The following is a 26,169-nucleotide window of genomic DNA, read 5'->3' as shown; positions in this document are numbered from 1 at the left end:
AACTCATTTGGTTGGTTTTTGTATTATTTATTTAATTTTTTGTTTTTTTTTTTGTTGGTAATTAAGAAACTGTAATTTCAATAAACTTAAATATTCCACTCATACATCAATCTTTGCCTCTGTTATATGCATACAATTTACGCCTACACCCGGTTTAATTTTCATCTGGTTGTTATTATTTTTCGGTTTCATGAATGTATTGCAGTTTCACAATATTATTATTTTATATGTTCTGGGATTCGACTTATTAGCGTTGCGGCAAAAGTGTTTCTTTTATTTAAATATATATTTTTTTTGTTTGCTTTTTTTTATATTCCTCACATTCATAATATAGCGATAAATTCAATTGCGAAAATATACATTTACTTTTATCATACATACATATGTTCTGTATGCTGGACAATAATATATTTTCTTTCAATACACATGCAAAGTTTTCTTGTATTTAAATTAAAAATTTGAATAGTTTAGTTCACAATATTTATGTATTTTGATTCGATCTTCATTTAATTTCCGTTTTAATATTTCCATTGCTGATTTGCAGGCTGCAATTGTCATAGATTGATGAAGTCGACCACATTTTCGAACGATAATAAAACAGCTAAGAAAAAATCGCCAGATTTTAGGAACAATTTGTGGCTGTTTCTTTGTTGGGGAAACGCTTCTCTGGGCTTAAACGTACACATATGTATGTATGTACTTCAAAAAGTTACACCCAACTAACGAATAAATGGGAAATTGGGCAGACATTGCGCACAATAAAACTCGTGCCTTCGCCATGTTGCACAGTAAAAAAAAAGTATTAGTGGACTTCCGCGAGGGGATATTAGATTTCATTTCGTTCGAAAAATTCATTTGACAGACGACAGTTGGTTATATGTATGTATTATATGAGTTATGCTTTTCACAATTGTTTATACCAAGAAAAAACAACAAAGAAATTGCAATTGTAGATTTAACCCTTTTGTTTTATGTAAGACATGTATAAAAAATAGCAATGAACAATTATATATTTTCTGTATTTTTCCGTTCTCGCCACATTCCTCTAACAGATATGGTTCCTGATTCATGGGATTTGAACCGATTTCCGCACGTGCATTATAAATGCAGCCCTGTCTGTGTGTGACTGTGTGTATCTGTGTGTGCTTCTGTTTGTGTGTGTGGGGGGCAGGTTGAAAAACGAAAAGTGAACCAATTTCGAAATGAAGTAAACGTAAAATGGGAAACTAGGTTTTTTGGTTTTATTTGTTTAGAAAAAGAATTACAAATAATACATAAGTTTGTTTTTATTTTTGTTTTCTCATTTGGTTCGCTTGGTTGTTGTTGTTGCTGTATCTTTTGCAGTTGTTTCTGTTGCAATACGAAAATTAAATAATTAATTTGGACTCTTGCAAAAAACGTATAATAACCGATTATCTCATTTCATTTCTTGTGTATACAGTTAGGAATATTATTTAGTTGTTTTTTTGTTGTTTTGTAAGGAGGAAATCCACACGAGGCATCGCCAGGGCGAACAAATTCGGAGCATCTAGAGTTTGGCCGTTTCGATCGGGAAAAACACACACAATTACGAATTATCTGCTAGATTAATTTGATTCAAAATCCGGAAAAATCATGCCAAACTCCCAAATAGTCCGCATTCGTTTGGCCCTCACAGCGATGCTGTATTTTTCTGTATTTCTTAAGCAGTTGCAGATCTTAAGCTACATTTGAGTCGGATTGGCCGGCATCTGTCCTGTCCAAGCGTTTGACCATCTGTATACTGGATTCGCTTGCAACCGGAGCCCGGATAAAAACTACCCGTGACAATCGGGAAAACGGCCTCAAATGCCGGCCCATCGGCCCCAAATGAACTGTGAAGCATTCTGCCCTCAATTCGTATGTTAATGTCTCAAATGCTCGCGCTTTTTGCCTGCCTGTCTGCTGCTCTCGCCTGGATTATCGTTTCATTTCAAATTGTTTTGCTTTGCTGGTTGCGTTTTATAATATTTGTTTCTCTTTGTTGTTTCTGGTTTTTGTTTGTTTGTATTACTGAATAATATTTGCATAGTCAAAAAGGAAACATTTGCTTAGTTGTTTGGTTAGTTGTCGCCGCCCTCCTGTGGCTCAGCTTCGTCGCCTTGGGTGTCGGACGTCCAGAGAGTCAGGTTGTCCCTCAACAGCTGCATGATGAGTGTCGAGTCCTTGTAGGAGTCCTCGTTCAGTGTGTCCAGCTCGGCTATCGCATCATCGAACGCCTGGTGGTGTTGGTGGCGGGTCAAAAAAGGTACTTTTTAGTATAAATTCTCTAAGGATTCGGATCAAAGGAAATGTTTGGCAAGGCGAATGCAAGTTGGTAGAACAATAGCATTTTCAAAGTGGCGTTAGGTTCATTCATAATTGGCTTCACTAAACAATTTCATCAAACTGAAATCTAAGGCAAATCGTGTAAATCAAAATAAAAGTAACAAAAGAGTTTTGATGACCTTAACAAAATAAAAACAAAAAGTGTTCACCAGCAAAGGCCGCATGTAAATTATTTCACAGGCAAAGTTTTTGGTATTTCTCATGCAATTCAAGTGGGAAAATAAGTGGGTGGATGGATATACATTGCGCTTCAAAGTTTGAAATTTCAGTAAAAAGAAAAATAGTTGCAAAGTTCGCTTTATAGACAAGAGGGTAGCTTAAACTGTAAAAAGTTTACATATTTAAGTCACTACAAGGAATTTGAGCTCAAGAAATTTGTAGATGTTTTCTTCTCAAACTTTTGAAACGCCTTGGTGGTAAAGTATATCTCTTCGTCGGGTTAAAGCTCATTTAGTTGGTTAATTAGTCGCTGGGTATCTTACTCAGTTTAGTCACAGAACAACAACAATTTCTATCATTGGGTGATTAGTATTCGTAAGCGAATTATTAAGTTTACACAGAAGAAACATGTATAAGTTGAACTGAACCTGTTTAGCTAAGTGACAAGCCCTCGCTGGTGAATTGATAATTTCGTAATAGAAGACGGAAAAGTTGAGAGCAAGACCTAATCTGATTGGATGTGTGGGCTGCATTTTGGTTTTTGCAATATCGAACGCCTCCTGATAGGCTTTTTTCGAGTCCTCAACGACGGCTTAACGATTTACACATGATTCAGTTATGTAAAAAAGTAAGAAACAAAACCAAATGTTAGGAAAACCATTTAAAAGTAAGTAAAAAAAAGTTCTAAAATGTCAATGGATAGTGATTTTGTGTGCCTTCTGCTCGCTTGCCATACATTTCGATTAATCGAGCCAAGTCTCAGTGTGTTATTAACCTGTTTAGCCAATTGGCAAGCTTTGTCTGGTGAGTTCAAAATCTCATAGTAGAAGACTGAGAAGTTAAGGGCCAGACCCAAACGGATGGGATGTGTGGGCTGCATTTTGGTTTTTGCAATATCGAACGCCTCCTGATAGGCATTTTTCGAGTCCTCAACGACGGCTTAACGATTTACACATGATTTAGTTATGTAAAAAAGTAAGAAACAAAACCAAAAGTTAGGAAAACCATTTGAAAATAACCAAAAAAGTTTTTTAATATCGATGGATAGGAATTTTGTGTGCCTTTCGCTCGCTTGCCATACATTTCGATTAATCGAGCCAAGTCTCAGTGTGTTATTAACCTGTTTAGCCAATTGGCAAGCTTTGTCTGGTGAGTTCAAAATCTCATAGTAGAAGACTGAGAAGTTAAGGGCCAGACCCAAACGGATGGGATGTGTTGGCTGCATTTTACCCTTGCTAATGTCAAATGCATCCTGGTAAGCGGTTTGCGAGTCATCGACAACGGCTGTTGTTTGCAAGAGTATTTGTAGTTTGTTTTATAAAGATTTTATTATTGTACAATTCGGGTGTACAATTCGGGCATAGAGTGTTTTTGATGGTGTGCTTGACAAGATACTTACTGTTGCGTGCATCTCCTGTGGCAACCTCGGCTAAATACCTGTAGTAATCACCCTTCATCTTCAGGTAGAACACCTTGCTCTCGGGATTGCTGGCTTTTGGAATAAGGTATTTGTCCAGAAGTCCCTGTAAGCAAAGGAAGCAAGCACTCCAATTAATTTCATATCAATTTCGAAACCCAAACGCAACAATTAACCAAGTAAGCCGCCAGGCTTATTGTAAACCCTGTTCTGCCTCATTTTCCATTTAAAAATCCATCAAGCACCAGTTAAGTTTAATCCAATATAAAAGCCCCAATCAAAGAAAAGCGAATGGGGAAACCCCCGAGTTCAACCCTGGCCATGGTCTATTTTCTGATCCGTGAACGGCAATATAAATTTCATATACACACAAGCGAAAACCTCTGTGTGTGGGGGAAAATGGAACATGTTCATTTTAAAAATAGATTTATTGATTGTAACAAATTTTTATATTTCACTAGAGCAAGAAGGAAGACCAGAAAACAGGTCCCACCCTCTGGAAAACCCACCGAACCATCCAACCAACACCCTCGACAGCTGAGCTTGCCAAGGGCGGAGGTCTTTATATACATATATATATATTTAGACGGTTGACAGGTTTGCCATCTTCATCACCGTCAATTCAGATGAACACCCAAGTGAGTTGTGGGCATAAAAATAATTAGATGGACCAATTACAACCCCATAAATCCTTCAGAAAGAGACTTGCGCAGACTTGCGGACCACCACTTACCAAAACTTCGTAGCAGATTTCCCTCAGCTCCTTCTCCACGCGCTCTCTGTACTCACGGGCGAGCTGCTGTTTTCTAGCGGATGCTTCGGTTTTCTGCTCAATGGAGGAGATGACACGCCACGATGACCTGGTTTGGACATGTTAAACACACCCAGAGAAGGGGCAGAAACATATAGCTTAGCACTTGAACTCCAATCTATGGTGCGACATTAATCAATCGGTGATTGATTGACTCACCTGCGGGCACCGACCACATTTTTGTAGGCAACGGAGAGCAGATTTCTTTCCTCATTTGAGAGCTCAACGCCAGTCTCTGTGACGGACTTCATGGCCTGGGCCATATCATCGTAACTGCATAGAAAATATTCCATTAGTAATTGGAAATATTTCGTCATGTAGATGACAAAAATATGTGCATGCTTTTAATTTTGGAGAACAACTTAAATGATATATTTTTCATTAGAAGATGTTTTCAAATAGATTAAATAAATCAGAAAACAATGTTAAATTTTAGAGTTCTTATAACTTCCAAATATGTCTTTTTTAGTTACTGTATGACATTTGGTTTTATATATTATGTGCAACTATAACTTTTGTCAAATCTTTTGAAGTTCTGTGAGGTTGATGAACTTTATTATATGATGAACCACTTACCGTTCTGACTGCTCGGCCAGTTTAGCCTTCTGGACCAGCTCTTCCTTATCGACTGTCGACATTTTGTTTGATTTTTTTTTTCGGTTACTTCACAAAACTAATAAAATACGCCACACAGTTCGATATGCCCCTCAAAAGTTGCTAACAATGGCTTTCTGCAATAAATTAGAACGTAAACAGGAGCATTAGTGTGTTTTTCAGTGGAGGAGAAATGTAGGTGAGGCCACCTTAACCCGTTATCTCGTTCTCGCCTAACGGTTCTCGGCTGTGAGCTCTTAACAAACACCTGACTGACTAACAGAGTTCTGTTGCGGATTACCTGTCTGTTATATTTAGCTAAAATTCCACAGCAACCAGCAGTTGCACAACACTGCGAATTTTTGTGTGGCACTGTAAATTCTGTGAAGTGAACTGAACTGCCATATACGATTACCCCTTATATGGGATAATAGACATTATAAGATATTCCATGTTTTTGATTCGATAAATGCTTAGCTTTTAAATTAATTGAAGGCCACGATAAATTCTATATTCGTTAGCTCTAAAAGGAATTTAAAAGATGTTTTGCTTGACTATAAAATTATAAAATGATTCTTTTTATGTCGTTATAAAAATATCGTGAAATGATACGAGCAATAGTTTTAAGTTTCCTTAGAAATTAATGAATTCGAGTGACTAATATATTATCTGAATCACTCAGACACGTCCAATATACCCGCAATGCACTTGCGCGAGTATTCCTAGGTAGGTCGTACGAATTTAGTTTGTTGTCATGCTTCCGCTGGACGAAAGTGTTGGATTCAAAGCTGCGATGACTCATGCATTCGCAGCAGGTCTTTATTGACTAATCGCTGACGGAATGGCTAATTTAAATGGGAAAAAGCCAGCGACAAAAACAATGTGGCACTGGACATGGCCGCACGTGTGGCAACTATGCAACTATTCGAAGCCCAGTTTATGGGTTTGTGGAAGGCCGAAGGTGGAAAGAGAGTATCTGGCAGATAGATGTGAAAAAATACAAGTTCGACAACAGCGATAAAAATAAACCATGAACAAAAAGAGAGAGGGAGAAATGGAGCACAAGTCGGCCCGCCTTAATGCGTTTTTATATATTTTTGTGTGTGTGCCAAAGATAGAAATTTATGTACGTGCATAGAGACCGTCTGTTTGTGTTCCCCGCACAGTGACGCACTCAATTACTTGCCCACTCGCTGAACTTCTATCGATTAAACGTGCAGTAATTATTGGAAAACAAACTAAAAAAAAATCCAAATAAAAACACAGGAAAGCAGGCGACAGTCATTAATCCGCTCACACGTAATCCAATTATAATTCCTTGCGATAGGATCATCCAAACTTTCAATGTAGGACCAATTTCCGGCTTGGATTTTCAAAGGGACGTGGGAAAGGAAAATCGATTAATTTCCGCTCGACCTGGAGAAAGCTTGGAAACAAGAACTGCGTGGGACGAGGGGTGAAAATCGGTCTGTGGAAATGCATATGTATGGGCGTTGCTGGTATTTTTAGACAACTGGCGGCTCTGGACAACAAAAAAAATTGTTTTGTTTGCCCGCGCAACGGAAACCTCGAAAACCAAGCGCAAGAATGCCAGCTAATGCAGCCAGCCGATGATTGAAATGGAAAATCTCAACACATCGGCGTCATAAAAGCACCATTAACAATCCCACAAATACCGCGTTCAATTGGATTTACAGTCCAGCTTGGCTAGGAGCGACCGCTAAATGTGGCAATTGAATAGTTGCTAGACTAAAAACTACACAACTTCTACATTCAAATGGTTATGTGAAAAATAATCTCCAAACTGTTTGAAAACCCATACAAATGTTGTACGCTGAAGCTAACAACTAGTTTCAGAGACCCAGTAACATTTGCAGAAGCAATTATAAATGCTGAGTTCTGCGCAGTTGTCTAAAAAGCAAACAATTGAGGTTTAAACCATATGAAAACACAGCTATTATTTGTGTTGCGATCGACCGCCAAATTGAAAAAGCATTGACCCTTTGTCAAAACAAAAAGGGCGGCCGGGCGAGGCGTGGCAAAATGATGGAAGGGGGAGGGTGCGGTGCGGTCTCCCGACGCGTTTTTAGGTCAATTGGCATGTTTTCTGCCTGTGCTCGGTAAATGCCAAAACATTAAGCCAGGCGTAACGTAAATTAACGTAACACTCCCCTAAATGGTCACAAATATGTTTGTAGTTTTTATCGGATAAATCAAAGGGAAAAAACTTGTTTCAACCACGCAGATTGCTCATCTGCCTGAATGGATAAATTGGTAAATAGGGGGAAAAACAGGTGGGAGGTGAGTATCTCGAAGTTGTAGATATGTAGACTTTAGAGGACGGTTAAACACCCATATGGTCAGGCTAATTCCGGGGCTAGAAAATCCTGCGAAATCCGTGTCTGATGGATACTTGGGTACTTTAAACTTTATCTGCGCCGGCCGACAGCATGCGCAGTAGCTCAAGAATCCCCCTCCAAACCCCCAGAGACCGAGCCCGAGCAAGAACCCAATCCCCGATGATGTAGAAATTCCTCTACACTGTAGATACCGCTACTGCGGCTCTACATGGGGCGAAAAAGTTACTAACTTTTATTGGGCCTGTGTGCGTGCGACTCTGCGTGTGTCGGTGCGTTCTGGGTGGTGGTGGTAATGGTGGTGCGGATGAGTGAGATGGTGTTGGTGGGGCCGCCAATCGTGTTTCCAAGTGCGGCGCTACAAAATTATAAAAATAATCGGGAGAAAGGGGGAGCGAGGTGGGAGGGAGGGAGAGAGCGGAGAACGCCGCAGAGAGAGGCCGAAATGTATCTACCACAGGCGGCCGCCAAGTGTGTTGAGTTTGGCGAGGAAACCCACCTAACCGCGTGTCCCCATCCAAGTTGATATATATATATATCTATCTTGGCGTACTGTGTGTACATATAGCTGGCTATATATGCGTAAATATAGAAGTCGGCTATGTCCGCCGCCTACAACTTAACCGATGAACTGCTGATGATGATGATGAGAAATACGAAGCTACAAGCGAATCTCACCGCATCACATACATGCACCAATACTCGGGCAAATCGGGAATGTTCTTTTCTTTCAATTTTTTTTTCTTATTTTGCACAAATTTACACTTTATTCTTTTGCGTAGAATTTTTTTTTGGCTTCGGATCGATGCCTGATGGAGCTATTTCGATTTTTCTGCGGAACGAAGTATAGATGCATGTAAGTGATTACTCATAGGCGGCATTACACGTGTTTTTCCTTCGGATATTTTAGCAATTTTACGTTTTATAATTCAATACACACACTGGCAGGCGCACACACATAGATACAAGTCACTCTGGGCCAGCAAAAATGTTACTTACATTCTTGATTAACTGAAACTGAAACGACAACGAACACTACCAACGAACGAATGAGAATGACGGACGGCAAAGGTTGCACACATTCGCCGCGCCGCTGTATCTGTGTTTCTGCGCTCTCTCCTCACGCACACTCTCACAGGGGCACATGCGCCGCCGCAGAATGAGAGGGAGCATATGGGGCTGGCGCAGGCGAGAGCGAGAAAGTGCGACAAGTGAGAGAGTTTCAGGGTTGCCAACCTGCTGTATAAATTAATGTTGCCAGGTGTGCAGGTAAAACTTGGAAACCAAACTTTCAGATAAAATATACTAATTAATGGGCGTCTCAGAACTTGTAGATAGAGAGCTTTAAAAAGAGCCAACTTTTATTGTCAAGTCTCTGTGTTATCATCGTTGTATGAAGTAATAGTTTATAGTTCGTTTCCAACCTGTTGAAACTTTCGAGCGCTTATCTCGCTGCCAGATTACGCTTTTATCTTGACTTTATGGCCTCCGCAAGGAGGAAACTAATCGGGAGATGTATGCCATTGATAAGGGGGTGGCGGTAAATTGCCTTAATTCTAATTTGGATTTCATTGAATTGGTGCACTCACACATAAAAACGAGATATCCACGCACTTATGATTTTCGTGAGGCGAGCCAGGGCCTACGATTGTGGGCCCGAAGTTAAGGCGAGGATTTAACAAACAATTTCTAATTCTAATAATACTTAGTCCTGTCAATATGGGATAATTCCACAAAATTAGAGTATATTCATTTGAGTCTACATCTATTGTTAATGATACTGCTAAGGCTATCGTTCATTTAAGAAAATGTATTTAATAATTTATGATGTTTTTGTATTACATTAAGAAAAATGTTGAAATCATTTAAAAAACAAACGGTTTTTTGCTGTATATGGAATTTATCAGAATTTTCCAAATAATCCCAAGTATATTGCACTTTAACTCGTGCGTGACGAAGACATGCTCACGCCCCCATCTCTACATTTTACTACAGCTCACAAAGAACAAGACGGAGAAAATTACGTCATCGGCGTCCTATTTGGTTGCGGTAATGAAAAATTGCTACGTCCATTTCCAATTGTAATGGGATTTTCGCAAGGCCAGTACCGCACGCAATCAAATGCGGAGAGCCCAACGGGCAGGTGGCATCCAATTAGGAGGCCAACCAATCGATAAAGTGCGTGGGCGCACTTATTCGGGGAAAATTTTATCCGCCGACAATATGGCGGTCGCAAGCCGACACACGACGCACTAGGTGAAACTACTCACTGCGCCTGGGTTTTCAAGCGAATATCGAATATATGCGTAATCCTTGGGCTCTCAGCACACGACTTTTAACTTAGTTTTAAACGAGCAAGCACTTATTAATTAGTTAATTCACCTCTAACGGCTCGGACGTGAAGGTTCTTCTTCTTCTCTACGCGCAGATGTGTTGGAAAACGAGGAACGCTGACGTAGGGATGGGCCCGCAGGAATTTTCCAACCCGCGCGGTGCGAAATTCCGATACATGGTGGAGCTATCGATTGTTGGTTAGGCAGATTTACCATCTCTAGAAGGCCGCACGTGTTTACGTTCAGTTAGAAATATTCGTGGTTTCGGTTAAGAAAACGTTGCAATTCAAAGACTACAGTCATGCCGCGCTCCAAACGTGATAAGAAAGGTGAGCGTTTGGGTTTTAATACATACGATTTGTACTTATAACGTGCGATACTCTTCTTTCCTTAGTTTCCCTGACCAAAACCGACCGCAAAGGTCTGGCTTGGAAACAGCGAATTGTGGACGACATTCGGTTCTGTGTGGGCAAATACCCTAATATATTCGTTTTCCAAGTTCAGAACATGAGGAATAGCTTGCTAAAGGATCTGCGACAGGAGTGGAAAAAGAATTCTCGTTTTATCTTTGGCAAGAATCGTGTTATGCAGATTGGCTTGGGTCGCACGAAAAGCGAGGAAGTGGAGCCTGAATTGCACAAGGTAATTAGGCTTAAGTGGATTAACATGTATGAGACACTAATCCCAGGCAATGTCTATTAGCTATCCAAACGATTAACTGGCCAGGTGGGACTGCTCTTCACGGACAAATCCAAGGAGGAAGTCCTGGAGTGGGCCGAAAACTACTGGGCTGTTGAATACGCACGCAGTGGCTTTGTGGCCACAGAAACGGTTACCCTGCCAGCAGGTCCCCTGGAGGACTTCGCCCACTCCATGGAGCCGCATCTACGTTCCCTGGGCCTGCCCACCAAATTGGAGAAGGGAATCGTTACGCTGTACAGTGACTACACGGTTTGTGAGGAGGGCAAAGTTCTAACACCCGAACAGGCAAGAATCCTCAAGCTGGTGGGCAAGCCCATGGCCAAATTCCGGCTGACCATGAAGTGTTCGTGGACAAAAAGCGAAGGCTTCCAGCTGCATGTCGAGGATGATGTGAACGACGAGGAACAGGCTGATAGCGCAATGGAAGAGGAGGCCGAGGCCGAGGCCATGGATGACAACGACGACGATGATGACGAAGAGGAGGATGATGAATAAATTAGTTTTAGGCGTAGAATTAATTTTTTTATGTATATATCAAGTGCAGAAAATATACGTATATTTTTAAATTACATTACATATTATCTTACGTTCAACACAGATAATACTTGATTAAAACTATCTTATACTAATAACTAAGTAAACAAAACACTTAAGAAGCATTTCAGATATTGCAGCTAAAACCATAGAAAGGCACAAAGCCTCAGGTTGCGTCGTCCGCGAGGATGTAGAGCACCAGAGGCCGTTCATTTTCGCTATCCTCCTCCAGGAGTTCGCTGTTAGTAAGGGAAATATCCTGAGAGGCCGAGCCCTCCAGCTCCAAGGCACCAGTGCTAGCACTTGAGAAGAATTCCAGAGGCATGGGCTGCTCGGTATCTTCAGGATTCGAGGGTGTTTCAGTCTCCAGTGCCACGTCCTCCTCATCCTCCTCCACGGCTGACAACTCCAAATGTTATTGGTCTGTCGAGTTCGGCGGCACCGTGCAGCCCGCGGCAATGTGCTCCATCACCTCCTGCTTCAGTTGCGCCACATGGTCCTTGAGGTTCTTTACGATGCTAGCCAGGTCGACGTTCTCGCCCTTGAGTACCTTTACGCGATCCTCCAGCTTTGAGATGCGTTCCAGCTTGCGCTTGCGGCACTTGGATGCAGCCACACGGTTACGCTGCCTCTTGCGCTCCAGCTTGATCTTCTCCTGCGTTTCCATGTCAATCGGACTAACGGTGGGCGAACCGGCTTGATTGACGGGCTCGTCCTTAATCACCGAGAAGCCCTCGGTCATGTTGGCGTAGGTGAAGGTGCCTCCGCTGATGCCATTGTTTACCGCCGTCATGGCTGCCGCAGTTGTGTTATTGGCGGCGGAATTAGCGGCGGAATTGGCGGACGGAAATGCCTGGGAGTTAGTGTGGAGATTGTGTAGGGCCTCCTCGAATCCCCTGCCGAAGTCCAACTGCTCCACGGTGACGGGCCCCGCCTTGGTGGGGAACACCTTGCCCGGCTGCGGTGTTTGCATCAGATTGTTGGACAGCAGGATCTTCTCCAAATCAGGTGTGTTCACCGTCTTGGATGACAGATCCGGTGAGTTGATGACCAGTGGTGCGAAGATGCGCTTGTTCTTGGCACCCTTGCTGTTCAGATCCAGCGAGCCGGGACGCTTGTTAGGATTCGGGGTGGATGTGTTCAGGTTCGGCGACTGAAAGTCCAGCGACATGGGGCCTTCTTCTCCAACGGGTTCCGTTTTAGGTACGATCTGAATGGCGGCTGCTCCGGAACTGCCAGCATTCGGGTTACTTAAATTCGCAGCAGCGGAAACGGGGGTTTTCATGTTTGCTCAAGCAATGACGTCAAGCTGATTCGGATGAAGTGAAAGAGACGAAAACGGCATGAAAACAATCTGATAAAAACTCGTTTCGCGATGAGTCATGCGAATAACTCGCTCTTCTTCTTACTCACCAGTGGTGGGAACTTTGTTTGCAAAATTTGATTAGCACAATCTGTACTCCTGTGTTTGTTGCTTTCTGCGCTGCCACTGTTTAATCACCGGTTTTATCGGCCAACGAATCGTTTGATTTTTATTTTTTTTCGCCTTCAAATTCAACGAAAATATTTATTACGCGCAAGGTTGTTTTCAGAGTGACTGCCAGCGGTGGTACAAATGTCGATTAGTACTTGATGTTGCTATCGATATTGGTCTTTAAATGATATGCTTTAACAATATGGGCAGCATTGACTCAAGCAAGACGCTTAGCAGTGACACCAACCATTAAATTTAAATTCAAATTTAAGACGTTTTTTTAAACTTTTATTAAAACATTATGAAAGGTGAATGGAAACAAGGTCTTCGTTAGTCTTTTATATTTTTCTTGAAATTTTCTTGATGCTTGGCTGTAAAAGAAGATGCAATAGAGCTCTTCATCACTCCTGGGCGTCGGTAAATAGGAAAGGAAATGTATTTCTCGGACTGGTTAAGATAACGTTTTCGCACTTGAGGAACCAAAAATTGTCCAGAAGGATCCATTATGTCGGGAATTCCAGAAAAACACTGATCATGATTTTGTGAGTTACAATTAAAAAGGGGAAACAAAATATGACAATTAACTCGCAGCAGGCCAATAATTTGAAAACACCCGAGGAAAAAGGCCATCAGTTTTTGGGATAATCCCGATATATTTATATTCGACATTTATGATAACTGTATAGCAATAAATATTTTCAAATACGGGATTTGTTCTGTTTTGTTTTGTTTTTCAAACTGTAGCATATACATCAAGTTTAAATATATATTTGTTCGTTTATGTAAATACATTAATAATATTTTGATTTCGCAACCAAACGTCTTGCTGTTGTTCAGATTGGTATATATGCTGGCCCTAAAAGATTTACACATTTATTAAACTCCTTGTATATATTAATAATCACATCTATAGATTTGTTAGAGCTTCAAATATTTGTCTTAGTTATGTCCATTTATTGTAAGCACGTTGAAACACATTAATGTATATGTTCATCTGTAGACAAGTAATGCGGAGAGAGAAGTCTCAGATACTATAGTTAGTTGCTCTGCATGTGGCGTTCGCAAAGATACATAGTTTTTTTCCCAGTGTAGGCTAAAATCGTTATATATGTACGAGTATAGTGTGTAGGTGTATGGTATGGTGTATGTATGTGCACACCTCCAAGTCAGAACCGATTAGAAGAATTCTGACGGTGACTTTGGAGGACTAGCTGCCAATGTGAGCTCTGTCTTTCATCTTGCTTAGAATGTCAAGCGAGTTAAGTTACTTAAAAAGCTGACTGTGTGGATTAAATACTTGTATGGCTTGGTTAAGCATATGTATGTTTGTTATGTTTCGTCTATGATCACGTTTGTACACTTAAACACCCATAAAACGTGCAAATATGTTTCGAAAAATTCCATTTCACGCTGAACACTTAAACCAAATAAATCGGGCCGCATCGGGCGTCTACTGCGATTAACTGAATCCAAATTGTATATATATCTATATGCATCTCTTTAGGTATCTGGTAAACTCTAGTTGGCTGCTGCCGCCTCGCGAGGCGGTCAGGAAAATCCATCAAAATATTATGTCATTGTATGCGACGACTATTTGGTTTTGAAACAATCGTTTGTTTGATTTTTGCCAGTTCAGCAAGGTTTTTATGTTGGTTTTTTTGGGCTCATATTGTTATCTTCTCTCTCTATTTTTGCTTTGCATTACGGGGTTTTCATTTTTTGTTTTTAAACGCACACAAAAGAGACGTTAGGAAAACACTGGGCGGCAATCCGGAGCAGTTCGCTTAAAGCCCAATCTCCCGCATGGCCCTGTACAAGCAGGGATTCTTCAAGCACTCCCGAGGACCCAGCTGCCGGCCATGGGATCCGCGCAGGATCATCAGGATGGAACGTGCCGCCGACTGGCAGTCGTTGCTATCGCCACAAACGCTATCCGCCTCCGCCAAGTACTGATAGTCGCAGGCTACCTGCGAGGCACCCTGGAAACGGAAATGCAATGGGTAAACTATAGTTAACTAATAATTGATTAAGGCATCCAGGCGGACCACTTACACATAGATAGCATATCTGGTGGACACCGCAGAGGGGCAGGAGCTCCTGGTTAATGTCTCCGGAGATGAGATCGACGCCCCGACAGCGCTCCGCCATGGACTCGATGATAGGGCACTGGTTGGAGCCCACTATGTAGTTCTTATTGCCCAGATAGGCGTCGTTTAGGGTCTCGTAGGGAGCGCTGCCCAGGCTGAGGGCCTCCTCCATGTTATTTGGCTGCTCCGGATAGCGCAAGTAGCCACTGCGCTTCCTCTTTTCCATGTCCTTGGGTGGTCTCGAGTCTCTGGAGGATTGGAGAAATAAACACATCGAAATATTGCAGATTGAAGGGCACTACTCACTCTGCCAGCTGATCCGCCTGCTCCTTCTTCACCGACTTTTTGTTCAGCCAGTAATTGGAGTCCAACGCGTTCTCCTCGGATTCCGGTTCGATGGTATTGCGCATCAGGTGACTCTCGTTGTCCACTGATCTCCTTAGCTTATCCAGAGCCCTGCGCATCTTCTCCAGACTGTAAGCGGTTGCCAAGCGCGAGAGGACGTGGTCCTTGATTCTGCGGATGTCGTCCTTGCTGTTGAGTCCCTCGTGGGCACCCGTATACTTGATGGTCTCGTCGATGATGAAGTCCTCGATGGACTGCAGCTTCTTGTCCATGCTGTCCAACTTTTCGGCATCGAAGTCACGCTTCTTTTTCTCCGCCTCGGAGCTGTCATCGTCATCTTCCTCATCATTATTGGTGCTACTATCCGCGTCACTGCGTTTCTTTAGGTTTCTGTTAGGAATTACATTTATGAAGTTTATGAGAAATGTTTAAATCCCTTCAAAACTCACTCTTTCTTCTGCAAGGACTTCTTCTTGCGATCCAGCCCGAAGTATTGCGACCAATCTATGGACTTCTTGGCACGGAGCATCAGGTGACCCACAGTGGGTGCATGGAGGTGCTTATTGCCTCCACCATTTCCAGTTAGACTGGCAGCAGCTCGTTTCTTCTTGCGCCGCTGCTCCTCGGCTTCCTCCGCCTCCAGGTCAGCTTCACCGTCCTCCTCGTCAAACTCGTCGTGGTCATCCTCATCGGAGCTCTCCTCACCCTCCTCATCGTGCTCGTCCGCCTCGGTATCCTCCGTGTTCTCGCCATGCGCATGATCGCTTCGCTTGCGATGACGATACTCGGGTGACATTCCAGGCACATGGCCACCATGATGACCGGCATGGCCGCCATGCTGGACCAATTCACCAGCGCCAGCTGGAGCGGATGTGGGCGTCTCCTTGGGCGTGACATTCACCCGCTGAAAGTTGATCTCCAGACGCATATCCCCCAAGGCGGTGGCGGTGGCTGGCGGAGATTCAGGAAGATTGGTCGTGACCTTTGGCTGCTCATCCGCCGACCGCTTGCGTTTCTCCTCGGTATGTGATTGGGCTTCTCCGGGCTTGCCGAACAGCTCGCTCAGCTCCTGGGCCACTCGCTCATCGGTTCTGCCCAGTGGAGATTCCGGATTGGAGTTGGTGGTGCTCCTCTTGGCCACCGGGAAGCGTTTCCTCTTATCGCCGTTGTACGGCAACCATGGCAGAACCGGATAGGAGCGCTTCTTTTGCATGAGCAAGTAGTAAGGCGGCACTCGCATCCGCTTTTTCTGCTCGAACTGCTCGACTTCCTGTTCCGGTTCCTGTTGGGTTTTCGCCTGGTCCAGGTGGCGCCACCATTGACGCACTGCATCCCGATCCCTGGCCTCTTCGATCTCGCGCAGAAACTGCTCCGTGAGCTCATTGTGAGCGGGCTCAGCGTTCAGTGGCTGAATTTCACGTTCGCGGAAAGCCGAAGGAGCGGATCCATCTGGAAAAGATTGGGAAATGGAATTAGAGAAATTAATTTAATCCTCTAGTTTACTGAATGTGTGGATTAACATACAGGATATTTTATTTTTAGCCACACTGATAATATATAATGATTAGCCATTAATTTGTGCAAAACATTAACAGTTTAATATTGATATATTGGTATTGATTGATATTATATTTTATAATAAATATTCTAAGATTATAAGATTCAAATTTAATTTAAAGAATGAAGTGGGATGAAATGATGCTTTTCTTTATATAATATAACTATGCAGTTTATTTAAATGTTCATTCCTGTTTAGCTTAAAAACGATGAATATCTTGAGTTTCGACGATTTCTTTTCCTATCAATGAAAAATGACTTAACTTTGACCTTCGCCAAAACATAATATGAAATAAAAACAGTCGATATATCCTGGCCGTGTGTGTGTGGAGGACATGCATCAAGTTGCTGTGTCGGCCGGCCATTAAATCAAATGACAGGAAGACAGGCAGGATCTGTCGGTCCTGAGCCGCTTCCAGCTGATTGCATTCATCATCGTGACTCTGGAGCAGAGCCGTCAAGCATCGTCCCACTCAGCACTCACAAGTTAATCGGAGCTAAGTGGTTTCAGCCAGCCCATTGTTGGCCCAATCCACTCCATACTCCCTCCGCTGGCTGCTCAAGTGGACGCATGCTCGCCGATGCTCATGGATGTCCACAGTTCGGGTCAGGATAATAGCACTTAAGGATTAGACGCATAAATCGTGCGTTTTCGGGCATTCGCATTGAAAAGTAGCCACTTGAGCAAGGTGCTAATACTTGTCCATTAGTGCGCTCCTCAATCAGGATATTTAGGAAAAAAAGGACCTTAAAGCATGGCGTCATTCTCTAGAGAGCTTTGGCCATTTATTCACTAAACAAATCAATTTTAGTGGCCCTATTTTATGAGTTATTATATTAAACTCTTATATTTAATGGAGTTCTACAAAGCATTCAGTCTTGTAATTTAGACAGTAAAGCTTAACATTCATGCTCACATATTTCCAATTAATTTATAATAAAACAGCAAACTAGCATGGTGCAGTGCTACGTGAAGGACCTTCATAGTGAGTAGGTATTCCGAAGGTGCGTGATTCTCAGTGCTCTGTGCTTCCAACTTACCAAACTGCTCGTCACGTTCGCGAAAAGATGAGAAACGCTTTCTCTTCTCATCGACCAGATTACTGGGGCCCAAGTCGCCTTCGTCATCGAGTCCCAGACCCATGCCCATGCCCAGACCCAAGCCCAAGCCCAGGTTGTGATCCGGACCGTAGTTGTCCTCGTCGCGTTCTAAGTACTTGCCAAGTGCCTTATTAACTCGATGGCGATTCCGATTCCTATTCTTGCCAAATAAATCGCCATCTGTGCGAGCGTTTCGGGGTGGTGAAGAGGGTTTGGTGAAGAGGTGGAGTGGCCAAAAGAGAAAAGAAAAGGAAAAGAAGGAAACGAGGAAAAGTAACAGCGGTACATGTGACTGTGAGGGGAAAATCCGGAAAATCTGTGCTTGGGGATCGGCTATCCGGGGCACGTGCACTCCGCATGCGGCTTCCCGACTTCTACGTTTGCCTGTGATGGATATCACTTTCAGACTTCAGCAGCCACTTGCGGTTACATAATCTACACATGCAGTTGACGGCCATCATCTTCAGAATCAGGCACACAAATCGAATATTAATATTTCGGCATATGAATTGGCATATGGCAAAATATGCTTCACTGAACAGAAATTTCTAGTCCAAAATGACTTTAAAATATAATTTGTAGGATTTTATGCACATACAAATACTGTGTGTTTCCGATTTTTAGCTATTTTTTTTAAATATTTTTTTAAATCGTATTGCGCTAGGATAGAAATACAAATTTTACATATTAAGTAGCCAACATTTATAAACTTTCAAACACTTCAAACATTTGTATTTAAGATAATTACTATTCTTACTATTTACTTTTCTATATTTACTTTTCTATATATCTAAGTGAAGTAAGATTATATTCTGTAAAAGTTTTAAGACATCTACTCCAAACTACTTCCAATTTTCAAACAAAGTTTTTAATTTGTTTAAAGCACACAGATAACTATGATCGACAAGTACAGGGTATGCATTAAAAATTGATGAACTACAAGGTAGATTGGAGCATCTCAAAAGGTCCTGCCTGGCGTTCATTCTAGTTCAACCTTCACCTTAACGTTAATCAAAGTTCAAATTACATGGGGAATTGCTTGATTAACTTACGACGGCGTAACGTGTGAGCAAAGGTGAAGGTCTGAGCTTTTCCCCGAGGGAAACCAATTTCCCGGCCAGATTCGCCCAGCCCCCCGCTAACTCACCTTCATCCCAGTCGTCGAGAGCGGGTTGCGGAGGGGCGTTCAGTGGATACTTGGCCGCCTCCCGACGATGCAGTTCATCCACGGCCGCCTGCAGCGAAAAGGCGGCGGTGCGCTGTGGTGTCGCTAGGATGCACTGCACCACCGCCAGCAGCACCACCATGGCACCACTGGGGCCTACAAATCGGTTGGCCATTGCTGCCATTGCTGCCATTGCCTCGCTGGCTGCTTTCCTTCTTCTTTTACCCTGACAACAAATTGAACTCCTGAATCTGGAAAAAAAATAGTGCAAGTATTGTTAAAAATATTAAATTCATAAGATTTATTCGAAGATTATCCTGTGCACTTTCCTAAAGATCATTGGTCTAGTCTAGGACATCTATGTATATCTTAGCAGCAAACAACAAATCAAAATTATAATATATTTTTAAAAGATTTCTCTCTCTTAAACTTTGTATCTGTTTGATGAATGTTTATGGAACTTATATAAGTATTTAACTACATATGAAGCTTATGTTAAAAATTCTGATATTTAAAGACTATGATAAGCATTTAAAACCGCATTGAATTGTTGAAAAATTTCATTGGAAAACGTGGCTTAGGAAAACCAGTTAAACGTTGAACGAACGGGATTAAAGTGGTTTTTAATGCACGACACGTTTGCGACAGGTGCGTAAAAAACTTTTAATTACATTTGCACTTTAAAGCGTTCTCCTTTTCCGTGCATGAATATATGTATGTGTCGCTGTGTGGGTGGGTTTTTGTCGGTGTGTGTGTGTGTGTGTGTGTGGGTGTTTGTGAGTGTGTATCAGGTGTCATCTTTTCGCGGCCACTTGATGGCGTGTGAAATTCCATATTTCCTCGCTTAATTATGCAAACGAGCAGCAGGTACCCGAAAATTCCGGACTTACGCCGCACGAAGTATTTGAATAATCTGCCCATTTCATCCTGACTGACTAATGAAGCGAATCCCACAGCCTCATGCATATAGAAAGGACCAAGGAATATAAATCAATAAAATTCCAATGTGCCTGCAAATATCCAGCGTGCTTGGCAAATTAGAGGGGAAAACTTCATCCGATGAGCTCTTGTACTTTCCCGCCTGACTTTCCGGCATCGGCATTCTTGGCCGCTGACAAAAGCCAAGCTGACAATTATGGGAAACTTGAATTGCTGCTCGGATGCCAACTGCCATTGAAATGCTCATCCCGACCAGAGAACTGCAAGGGTGGCATTTTTAGCCACTCGACTCACACCCAACAATTTTGTGTGCGGGTGCTACCCGCCACGCACATCGCGGGTACTTACAAACACACAGTATACATCTGCACATGTAGACAAGACACCCCGTTGTGCCCGCACCCGAATCAATACGGTGACCTGCGTCGCGGGTACCGATCATACTCGGCACCCATAACGGAGGGTAGAGAAGACAAACAGTCAGAAAAAGACAAATGTCTAAAAAGGGATGAGTGACAAAAACACTTGTGGTTTACCGTTAAACACATGGGTGTTTCCAAAAATACTCGGGTGTTTCGAAAAATACTCGGGTTATTGTCTCTATCAGTCTATCTACTCTTGTAGATAGTCGAGTCACAGACAAGATGCGTAACTCCATACGTTTTACACTCCATACGTTTATACACTATTCTTTCGGCGTGGCTCTAGACTTTGTCGAATACTTTGTAAAATATGCCCTTCATCTTATTATTATATTTTATTATAATTATATATATTATATTATATTTTATTATATTATATATTATAAATAAATATATATATGTAATTTAATTCTTATATATATATATATTATATTATATATTATTATATATTATATATATTATTAACGTTTTTATTATTTAAATGTAAATTATAGTAAAAATAATAGTAATAGTAATAATGCCAATAGCCGAATCTATGTACATAATGTCACAAAATTCATTTCAAAAATGAATTTATGCAAGAATATTTGTCATTAGAGTATTCAGCTAGCGACTTGTGAAAAATTAGTAAGGCAATGATTCGAAACGGGTGGCACCCGACATGAGCACGAAATTTTTCTTGGGTATTCCCTTTTACCCTTCATTTCTTATACCCGTCGCGCTTCCACCCATACAAATTTTAGGCGTACAAAAAATGACCTGCGGCCGATCGTTGACTGTGCGTCCACTCACCCATACGGCTCTTGCGCAGCAGGCCTCGGGTGGTTTTTTTACTCGTAACAAAAACACAACGTTGGTAAAACACCCGAATATTTTCTGTTGCCGCAAGTAGGGTGTCAAAAAAGACGGGGTGCCTAGAGACCGAGTGTTTATCGGGTGGACGTAGAGTGCCAGTGGCGGGCTGCAGTTCTCTGATCCCGACCTTATTTATTCGCCACTCCGCTTCTTCTCGGCTTCATGGTGGCGCACATAAGTATGCTACGCATTTCTCGGACGGAATATATGGCTTGGAAGCAGAATACATATATGGTAATCATACCAGGACGCCCACTACCCACTACCCACTACCCTCTATCCACAAGCACTCATCTCCATAGTTGTGCTCCTCTCACTTGGCTCATACCTGTGGTGGCCACGTTTGCTTTTCATTTTTCCCCTATTAAATGTCAAGGCAGCCGACGCTTTTCATTCGCTTTCCTTGGCTTTTCCTGCGCTTCTATGGCCACTCCCGCGCTGCTGAAGACCCCTATTTGCGTCTCGCCTGCAGCTGTTGGTTCGTCTCAGTCCACGTCCATTGTATTATTGCTGCTTGGCTGGCTTTTGTCTAAGAAAGCGAGTCCCCCAGTTGTTGATGTTTTTGCGTCTGTGCCTCCGCTCTAATCCAGATTAAACGCAGCTGCATAAAGCAGATTCCATTTCCCCTCGATTGCAAAGGGTTTCCCGGCCACATGCCTGTTGATCGGGATGATGCAGCTCCTATAAGCCATCTACTAAGGCTCTTACAATGTGCAGAGAAATTAAATGGGGCTACTCTGTATCCCTTTTTTTTTTTAATTCGGCCAGGAGCACAAGCCGCTAAACGAACTCCAAAATCCCCAAGGATACCTATACTAAGTTAGTATTAAGTGTTTTTGTTTAGACTATCTTACGATACGGTTTTTTATCCTGCAAAGATTTGAGTTATAGTTTGGCTTACATATGTTTCTTTTGCCGTTTTGAAATTTAAATAAGTGTATGAATAATTATGACAGAACATAACTCTTAAATAAGAAAAAGTGTAGCAACTTATGTAAGAAAAGTTACCATTCAGCTTAGCAGTAAAAATAGTAGTTTTTTTCTAACAGAATCTCTTCTAACGCACTTTTTAGTTGGCGAACAGGGCGTATGATTAATATGCATTGCTTCTTAAGCGTCGTTTTAATTCAATATCATATTCTCTGTCTATGCTAATTCAATTATGCTCGATTCAAGGAACTAAAGTCTTTATAAGTTACGGGTTAGTGGGAATCACTGCCAACAGCTCAAGTGGTTCACGGGGCGTATGATTAATATTGATTGATGCCGCTGTCGTCTTACGTTTCCTACATCAAACGGAGTCAGTGCTAATAATTTATTGAGTTTCAGCTGAAAAGACTCTGCCTCTCGCCAATCAGATTTCCCGACCGAACAAATGCGACCCAGCAGGGCATTTAAATTAGCGTCCTAATTGAATTTGTCGCAGCAACCATGGATACTACTGCTCCATATATACATATATACCAGGAGCAGGACTCGGCCATTTTGCGCTAGAAAAGGGATCCTTTTGCGGGAATTGGGACAAATTGAATCGGGCTTTTGGCCGGCGACTAAGTGAATGTGAATGCATTCTGGCGGCAAAGGAAGCGGCTAATTACGGGCCGGTAAAAGCTTTTTGCCTTAAAATATTTAGGGCCAACGAGGCAAATGTCCTGTCCTCGGAGAAGTTGCCAACTTGTTAGCCAAGATTTTGCGAGCGTGTGTATGTATCAGATATTCAGGGAAATGCCCGAGGTAGTTTGTCAACAGGCCAGCAAACAATTCATCAGCTCCATTGTCCAATTAGTGAATCCCGGGAGTTGCAAATGAATTGTACGCAATTATTTTGGCTCCGCTTCGCCCTCCCACGCATAAAAATATATCTATGTATATATATATATATGCATATATACACACGCCCACCAGCGAAATCAATGGAAACGGAAAATCCTGTGCAACATTTGCGTAATTTCCTCGCCGCACACACAATCACTGGCCAAAAAGTTTGCACTTTTCACAACTCACTTGGATTGTTTCAACAATGCTGTTTATTTCCGCGACTTTCGAGTGCAGTTTTCCGTGCGAATTTTCCACTTTCTGCCAGACACTTTTCACAACATGGCGTCACGCCTACGCCAGCACCATAAAGGAAGCGCTCGTCACTGCCAGCCAGTAGCCACTGTACCCACCTCTGTGCTCAGCCAAGGCGGAACCAAGAGTGTCGCCAGTCTCTGGAGCTTCCACGCTTTATACAGGACCCGCGAGGACCGACGGCACCCGAAGCTCGCCGAGCGCCACTCGTCCTCGCGAGAGGGGGGAGCGTGGGAGGCGCGGAGAGAAAGCTTTCAGCTGCAGCCGAGCTTCGTTCGGGAAGACACTGAACAAAATTCTTACAAATAGTTGAAATTTATACAACAATTTCTTCGAATATATAAAATATGGTCCTAACAACTGTGGCAAAATAATAATTAAATATTAAGGAAAAACATTTTTTTGGCCTAATCAATTTTCAGTCTAAATCGAATGTAAAATTAAAATATTTTATAGCTACTAATTATTATTATATAATAAGCGGATTTTCGTATAAAAAATGTAACACTTAACATACTAGGCCTTGCATAACAGCATTAAAAGCCTTTATTCGAACTTAGTAGCATATGGATTTTACGTTCAGTCGAACGAACTGAACTATTCATACTAGGTAGACTTTGCACACACACCTTAATAGTTACAGTGTAATTTGTCTCAGTTTCAAAATTTTACAAATATCAATCGAATACTGATTTTTTCATCGCGCATTTTGCGTAAAAATGGGAACCGCCACTCAGTTTATTGTTGGTTTCATCGGCGCTCTGGGCGCCTTTTGCCTTGGCGCAGTGATCGGCTGGTCAGGACCGGTGGAAAATGAAGTCAAGAAGTCGAACGCGTACAGCTTTACCCCTGGACAAACGGAATGGGGCCTGGTGGGATCTCTGATGACTCTGGGAGCAGCCTTCTCGTGCATTCCGGTGGGCGTGCTCATTGGTAAGATCGGGCGGAAGATAACAATGCTAATCCTGCTGCCACCGTTCTTTATCGGATGGCTCCTGATCCTGCTGGCGTCGCACATAGCAATGCTGCTGGTCGGACGCTTCATAGTGGGATTCTGCGGAGGAGCCTTCTGCGTGGCTTGTCCCATGTACGTGACCGAGATAGCCCAGGTGCAGTACCGCGGAACCATGGGCTGCTTCTTCCAGCTGCTAATCGTCTTCGGGATCCTGTACGCCTTTGTGGTTGGAGGTTATGTAAAGACCTTCTACTTTAACATTGCGTGCGCAATTTTGCCCGTAATCTTTTTTATCTTGATGATTTTTATGCCGGAATCCCCGATTTTTCTGGCCCAAAAGGGAAAACCCGAGAAGGCGGAGAAATCCCTGAAATTTCTGCGCGGAAAGGACGCGGATGTAAGCGGTGAGCTGAAGGAAATGAGCGCCGAGGGCCAAAAGGAGAAGGCCAGCGTTGGGAAAATCCTATGCCGCAGGATTACCCTCAAGGGACTGTTCCTCTCCATCGGTCTCATGTTGTTCCAGCAGATGACGGGCATCAATGCGATTATTTTCTATTCTACATTCATCTTTGAGACGGCTGGATCGACATTGGAGCCCCGAATATCTACAATTATTGTGGGCATTGTCCAGGCAATTGCCACTATCATTTCGATCCTGGTTATTGAGAAAGTCGGTCGGAAGATACTCCTATTGGTGTCCGCCTGCATGATGGGCATCAGCACCCTGATCATGGCTCTTTACTTTGGCATGTTGAAGGATTCTGGAGTCGGCTGGCTGGCCCTAATTGCCGTTTGTGTGTTTATTATTGGATTCTCCCTGGGATTCGGTCCTGTTCCCTGGCTGATGATGGCCGAACTATTTGCCGAGGATGTGAAGGCCCTAGCAGGATCGATTGCCGGAACTACAAATTGGTGTTTTGCTTTCATTGTGACCCTTCTTTTCCCTGTACTTAACGACTTGATTGGAGCAACCGCGTGCTTTGCAATCTTCTTCGGATTTGCGGTGGCCGCCTTTGTCTTCATTCTCTTCCTAATTCCCGAGACGAAGGGAAAAACGCTTAACGAGATTCAGGCCAAGATGGGCGAGAAGGGCGAATAGTACTTGGAATCCTTTGATATCTTCAGGGATTCAAGTCTATGGATCTCTGAGCAAACTTTTGATAAATTTTCGTGTAATTGGAACTCAATATTTGTACCGTCAAATGCGATGAAATGCATTTAAATTGATGTCTTAACATTTTTCTACATGACATTACTATAAATAAAATGCCAACTGTTGGCATTTTAAGTGTTGTCCCCGACTCACCATTTCGCGCAACGTATTCCTTGCAGATCCTTCAATCCAACTACTTGGACTACTTGGAAAGAGAAGTCGACACACACTGCACTGAAATCAGAAACGAATTGCCAATTGCCAGGCTCTATATGCAAAATAAATGCGCTTTGACTTCGTATGCAATCGGAGGGTAAACAGCAAATAAGTCCAGGTAAATAGTCGAAAGCTTTCCGGCTGACAGGATGCCATTTCCCCAGCAATTTCGGGCCTGGTTGCGATTTCCCGGCCAGTGCGCATGGCACACGGAACATCTGACGGGCGCTGCAGCTGGCGGTTATGTACACACGTTCTGGCCAGGCCAAAAGCACATACCAATTCCGGGAACGAACTGTTGCTCTCCCATCAGCAGGACCTCAATTCGAGCCACCTGTTACTCCGCCCGCCCGACAATCGGCGTGCATACCCCCCACAATCATTTCCGGAGTTGTCTCTCCCAACCACTAGAAATTTGTCCATGGCTGAAGATGGGAAACAAAAATAAGTAGTCAAAATATATATAAGAGGAACTATATCTTGTTATTTTCAGGTATTTTAAGCTTGTCTTTAAATTATAACAAGTGACGTGTAGTCAAAAATGAATTCTTGTATCCATTCTCATTAATCCTTGCTA

At 42.6% G+C, this 26,169-nt stretch overlaps 5 protein-coding genes, 1 long non-coding RNA gene and 1 pseudogene across 12 annotated transcripts; 3 read left to right on the top strand and 4 right to left on the bottom strand.

Annotated features, from left to right (window-relative positions):
• Positions 1-11: 11 nt before the first annotated feature.
• LOC27208070 (14-3-3 protein zeta) lies at positions 12-10,194 on the bottom strand. Of its 4 annotated transcripts, XM_039292289.2 has the most exons (8): positions 10,067-10,188; positions 5,310-5,464; positions 4,893-5,006; positions 4,656-4,782; positions 3,905-4,028; positions 3,281-3,444; positions 2,934-3,062; positions 12-2,237 (listed from the first exon to the last, which is right to left on the bottom strand). In XM_039292289.2, the coding sequence occupies exons 2-8, from the start codon at positions 5,369-5,371 to the stop codon at positions 2,082-2,084; spliced, it is 876 nt and encodes a 291-aa protein (XP_039148223.1). In that variant the 5' UTR covers positions 5,372-5,464; positions 10,067-10,188; the 3' UTR covers positions 12-2,081. The 4 variants fall into 4 exon arrangements, with proteins under 4 accessions (XP_039148223.1, XP_039148225.1, XP_016026791.1 ...); XM_039292291.2 differs by lacking the exon at positions 2,934-3,062 and having other exon boundaries at positions 10,067-10,194; XM_016183697.3 differs by lacking the exons at positions 3,281-3,444; positions 10,067-10,188 and adding an exon at positions 8,684-8,834 and having other exon boundaries at positions 2,934-3,097.
• LOC120284435 lies at positions 3,358-3,916 on the bottom strand (annotated as a pseudogene).
• LOC123327093 lies at positions 4,041-5,390 on the top strand. The gene is made up of 2 exons (XR_006541556.1): positions 4,041-4,560; positions 4,620-5,390. It is a non-coding gene; the product is annotated as an uncharacterized LOC123327093 (long non-coding RNA).
• LOC6739369 (mRNA turnover protein 4 homolog) lies at positions 10,192-11,288 on the top strand. The gene is made up of 3 exons (XM_002076242.4): positions 10,192-10,346; positions 10,412-10,659; positions 10,720-11,288. The coding sequence occupies exons 1-3, from the start codon at positions 10,319-10,321 to the stop codon at positions 11,212-11,214; spliced, it is 771 nt and encodes a 256-aa protein (XP_002076278.1). The 5' UTR covers positions 10,192-10,318; the 3' UTR covers positions 11,215-11,288.
• Positions 11,234-12,899, bottom strand: LOC6739371 (transcription factor AP-1). The gene is given in 2 exon segments (XM_016172198.3): positions 11,234-12,562; positions 12,667-12,899. A coding segment is annotated over 1 exon segment (1,119 nt). The 5' UTR covers positions 12,539-12,562; positions 12,667-12,899; the 3' UTR covers positions 11,234-11,419.
• Positions 12,900-13,360: 461 nt separating this feature from the next.
• On the bottom strand, positions 13,361-26,092 carry LOC27209024. 4 transcript variants are annotated; one of them, XM_039292282.2, is made up of 7 exons: positions 25,530-26,092; positions 18,965-19,233; positions 17,758-17,997; positions 15,609-16,608; positions 15,121-15,549; positions 14,780-15,062; positions 13,361-14,706 (listed from the first exon to the last, which is right to left on the bottom strand). In XM_039292282.2, the coding sequence occupies exons 2-7, from the start codon at positions 19,173-19,175 to the stop codon at positions 14,512-14,514; spliced, it is 2,358 nt and encodes a 785-aa protein (XP_039148216.1). In that variant the 5' UTR covers positions 19,176-19,233; positions 25,530-26,092; the 3' UTR covers positions 13,361-14,511. The 4 variants fall into 4 exon arrangements, with proteins under 4 accessions (XP_039148216.1, XP_039148215.1, XP_039148217.1 ...); XM_039292281.2 differs by lacking the exon at positions 25,530-26,092 and adding an exon at positions 23,203-23,401; XM_039292283.2 differs by lacking the exon at positions 25,530-26,092 and adding an exon at positions 23,367-23,400.
• Positions 23,836-25,516, top strand: LOC6733820 (facilitated trehalose transporter Tret1). Its single transcript, XM_002080828.4, has one exon. The coding sequence runs from the start codon at positions 23,988-23,990 to the stop codon at positions 25,320-25,322; it is 1,335 nt and encodes a 444-aa protein (XP_002080864.1). The 5' UTR covers positions 23,836-23,987; the 3' UTR covers positions 25,323-25,516.
• Positions 26,093-26,169: the final 77 nt, after the last annotated feature.

Source organism: Drosophila simulans, chromosome 2R (assembly GCF_016746395.2).
Source record: "Drosophila simulans strain w501 chromosome 2R, Prin_Dsim_3.1, whole genome shotgun sequence".
NCBI classification, from domain to species: domain Eukaryota; kingdom Metazoa; phylum Arthropoda; class Insecta; order Diptera; family Drosophilidae; genus Drosophila; species Drosophila simulans.
This window is presented reverse-complemented; position numbering and strand designations above follow the sequence as displayed.